The following is a 4,029-nucleotide window of genomic DNA, read 5'->3' as shown; positions in this document are numbered from 1 at the left end:
GGATAAATATATCATCGCCGTTCGGTATACCCACAGAAATAACGCCTGATGTCACTGCCATGTTATTAAGCATAGCTGGAGGATGGATATCGAAGCGTATACCTAATGCTCTGTTGTTAAACACGCAAAAAGAAACGGTCACCATTGTTCAAAAGACGTGTAGTTGTCCACGCGTAATTTTAATGGCCCCTACCATTAATCAGAAAAGACTAAATCATTTACAGACAGGATATCCGGAGCAGAAACTGCTCTCCCATGCTGCGAAAACAAGGCGCCATGTGTAACGCAGGCACTGAGATTGCCTCCACTGTGTCCGGGCCAGGAAGCCGGGTCGCAGCCCTCCGCTGCCCTGCTTCCAGGTGAGCAACTGTTTCTGCTGGGAACGCGTTCAGCTCCGTGTGGAAGTCGGAAAAACAAACAACCACATAACGAGGAATAAGGCTGGGCCGCATAAAAAGGTGAATTTGTGCTATAATATATTTTTTTAAATAGCTAAATATTGACATATTTATGAAATAAAACATACCCCAATATAAAGTTCAAATGTGAAATCTGATGCACTTCATCAAATGTCATTATGAATTTAAGAATATAGACAAAATAATACGCGAGAGAACAAGACTATTTGCCAAAATTTATTTTTCAAAAGTGCAAAAGTATAAAAAAAAAACATTCAGTATATACATAAACTTTAAAATAGTGACTGTACAATATTTATCATCACAAAATGACTTCATATCCCTGCGAGAGAGGAAGAAAAAAGTTCAAGCCAGTGTTCCTACTAAAATCCTCAATGGCTTTATTAACTGTTCTTGTACAGTACAAAGCTGGGTTTAAAATCTCCTAAACCTCCTGCTTCAGTAAAAAAAAAAAAAACATTTTTTGTTCAGATTTAGCTACGGAGATTTGAGGTCAGAGCATGTGTCCTTGTTGCAGGGTAACAGGCCGGGCAGGAGGTTAGGAGTTGTTGTAGCTACAGTAATACACAGCTGTGCTGGCGTCTGACAGCACCGATGATATGAGGCTTTCAGGTCCTTGCATGCCTGCCTCGTGTGACCCGTACGGCAAGCCTGTCATGTCCGCACGCGCTGAAGAGGAACTCAAATACTGCTCGAACTCGCTGCGGTCTACCTCACCGATCAGGTCAGAGTGGTGCATCTGCTCCACGCTGTCTGCTGAGTGAGGGTGAGCGTCAGGAGGTGGGGAGAGCTGTCCTGCTCCACCGGGGTGCCGTTTGGTGTGACTGGGATTGCAGTGGTGAGGGTAATACATGGCTAAAGGGTTGGGGCACCCCATGTACGAAGGGGGGAGCTGAGGGGGCTGCTCTTGAGCCGAGGCTGGGTGTCGGTGCACGATGGCGTTGCTGTGGTGGTTGGAGAGGGGGTCCTGGGGCTGAAATTCTGCAGCTTGTGACTGGTAAGAGTATGCAGGCATCATGTGACAATCCTCTTGTGAATGGGGGGGAAAGAACATGGACTCTGACTCCACAGCGTCCAGGGGAGAGGTGTCAGGCGTGGGCAGGCTGTAGGTTTCATAAGAGGGGCCTCCAAGAGCCTGAGCATCACGGTAGTGACTGAGCGGCTGTGGAGGAACCTGGAAGCCGTGCTCATGGTAGCCAATGCCAAGGCCATCCACACACACCCTGTTCTCCCCGGGCATCGATGAGGCCGTGTGATCTGACACGCCGTGGACCAGAAAGCCAGAGTCCAGCCTCTTAATCCTCTTCACCTGCTTCCGCCGCCGGGGCCGGTACTTGTAGTTGGGGTGGTCCTGCATGTGCTGGACCCGCAGCCGCTCTGCCTCTTCCACAAAAGGCTGCTTTTCTGTTATAGGAAGCGATTTCCATGATTTCCCTGCAGGTCAAGAAGAGAGTACACATCAGTGATATGTCAGCAGATACCGTGTGCAGTCTGGTGATGCACACAAAAATAGCCTGTTGCCATTTTAGGGGACTGGGACAGTTTTTTGAGGTTACACCTACAGCCAACTCAGACAAGAGTAACTTTTAAAAACGTCACGTCATCTACTGGGAAAGGACTATTTACATTTATCTGAGAATAAAATTGACATAACAGTAAAAATGCAATCAGGTAAAGACTGAAAATCAGTGGAAAATAAAAGCGTGACTGCACAGATGTGACAAATACAGTTGTTTAAAAAAGTATGAACGTCCTTACCCAGCATTTTGCTCAGCTCTGCGTTGTGCAGGTCCGGGTTTTGCTGCGCCAGTCTCTTGCGCTCATCCTTTGCCCAGACCATAAACGCATTCATGGGCCGTCGGATCCGAGGTTCGCTTTTCCCGCGATTCTGGCTGCCGGAGCTGGACGCGCACGGCTCGTTTTTCACTTTTGTGTCCCCAAGAGGACTGAGAGGGTCGGCCCACTGGCAGTGTCCCATTCCAGGCATCATGACTGACAGCGTACACCTTCCCTGGGTCTGATCGTCGCTGGCGTAACCCGCATCGGGACTACTCATCTCTGTCCAGCTGGGAGGATTGGAGAGAGCCACCGGACAGCTCGCAGAGACGACAACACACGACAAGTAATAAATTCTTAATAATAAGTTTTTTTTTTGTTTTTTTTAACAAATCAAAGAAAAATCAAATGCGCCTTGCTTTCAGAGTGGAATGAAAAATAATTAGTCACATCCATTAGCGTCTCTTAGAAGCCGCATGGACCGAAACATACCGACTACTCAGCAGTGAGCGTGAATGTCGGTGCGCTATAAACGCAGAAGCAGCCAATCGCCGTGTGGAGGGAGTGCCCACTACTACAAAGGTGTAAAAAAGTTCAGAGCACGCCCACGACCCTCGTTTGGAGTGGTGACATCCTTCAAAGGGGGAGGAGGGGGAAAGCAGCGGTATTTCAAATAGGTGCAGAAAGTCATGTGCAGCTAGATGTTGAATTCTGCAATGAGTTTAAACACGTATCCGGGCGTTAGTGCAACATTGTCAGACTTTGCATTTGGATTTATGCGTTTGGATTAAAAATACTTGAAACTAAACAAATAAACTTTTAAATCCACAATAAACGGAGAGGCAGAGCCACGCGCGTCGGTCGCGTTGTTATTCTCACCTCGCTCTTGCGTCAGACACCAATGCCTCATCACCAATCTGTGTATTGGCTCCTAAACTGCGTTAGAGGCTCTTGCAATCTAATGGACTTAATGGCTCCGTCATTAGCAACTTTTACGCACGGCAAACTTTCTTTGAGAGCAGCATAATAAGACGCGCTGGACAAAAGACGCGCATTGAAGATTCGACTCTTCTGAGAGTGAAATGAACAGGGGGGGTGAAATAAACATTAAAACCACAGAGTGTTGTGATACTGGAGCGCTGCCAGCTTCTCTCTCAGCACCCCGATGTTCAAAAAGTCAAGAGTTTCTCCTGCTGTAGACACACCGACGGTCTGGGCTTCGATGTCAGCAAACAGCTGATTGATTAAACTGAGGTCTCAAAACTCTCTTAATCACATCCCTTAGCCAATTGACAACGTGCTTGCTTGGCAGCCTTATTAAAGGGCTTTTTAATTTCATTCCCAGCTATTATACTGCACCCTTTTCAACATCGCAAGGAACTTTTAATCTGCAATATCTCAAATATCACGTCTAATAATTACTTTCATCTCATTAGGTGCTCATTCCTGTCATTTTGCTCTCTATTATACTTTGTATGAGTTTTAAAATTAAAGATAAACCTGATTTTACTATGCAAAGAATATTTTTGCTTTCTATATTTGCCCTTTCCTTGTGACTTGAAGTCTCATACTGAGCTGGAGGTTAAACCTTTGGCAAGCTTCTCTTCGAATATGGAGATGACATCAGCCAGTAGTCAAATATAAACTTTATAAACTCGCATGACATGCACGGACACACACACACACACACACACACACACACACACACACACACACACACACACACGCAGACAAATGCTATTGAATTGTGCAAGAATGTTTTTTTGTTGTTTTTTGGTGCAACCGACTCAGACCTGGGTAATGGTGCAAAGGTTAAAGCAACCTGTTGCACCTG

The 4,029-nt window shown here is 46.1% G+C and overlaps 1 protein-coding gene across 1 annotated transcript; it reads right to left on the bottom strand.

Moving 5' to 3' along the window:
• Window positions 1–678: 678 nt before the first annotated feature.
• Window positions 679–2,685, bottom strand: sox17 (SRY-box transcription factor 17). The gene is made up of 2 exons (XM_006795008.2): window positions 2,178–2,685; window positions 679–1,853 (listed from the first exon to the last, which is right to left on the bottom strand). Exons 1-2 carry the CDS (start codon window positions 2,473–2,475, stop codon window positions 958–960), a joined length of 1,194 nt encoding a protein of 397 aa, XP_006795071.1. The 5' UTR covers window positions 2,476–2,685; the 3' UTR covers window positions 679–957.
• Window positions 2,686–4,029: the final 1,344 nt, after the last annotated feature.

The sequence above is a fragment of the Neolamprologus brichardi genome, chromosome 9 (genome assembly GCF_056152115.1).
Source record: "Neolamprologus brichardi isolate AB-2024 chromosome 9, ASM5615211v1, whole genome shotgun sequence".
NCBI classification, from domain to species: domain Eukaryota; kingdom Metazoa; phylum Chordata; class Actinopteri; order Cichliformes; family Cichlidae; genus Neolamprologus; species Neolamprologus brichardi.
Note: the sequence above shows the minus strand (reverse complement) of the source record. Positions and strands in the feature narration are given on the sequence as shown.

Excerpts from the sequence above, each read along its gene's own strand:
- sox17 (XM_006795008.2), bottom strand. The coding sequence starts at position 2,475 with ATGAGTAGTCCCGATGCGGGTTACGCCAGCGACGATCAGACCCAGGGA. Across the intron at positions 1,854-2,177 it reads AGAGCTGAGCAAAATGCTGG|GGAAATCATGGAAATCGCTT; the intron begins GTAAGGACGTTC and ends CTTGACCTGCAG.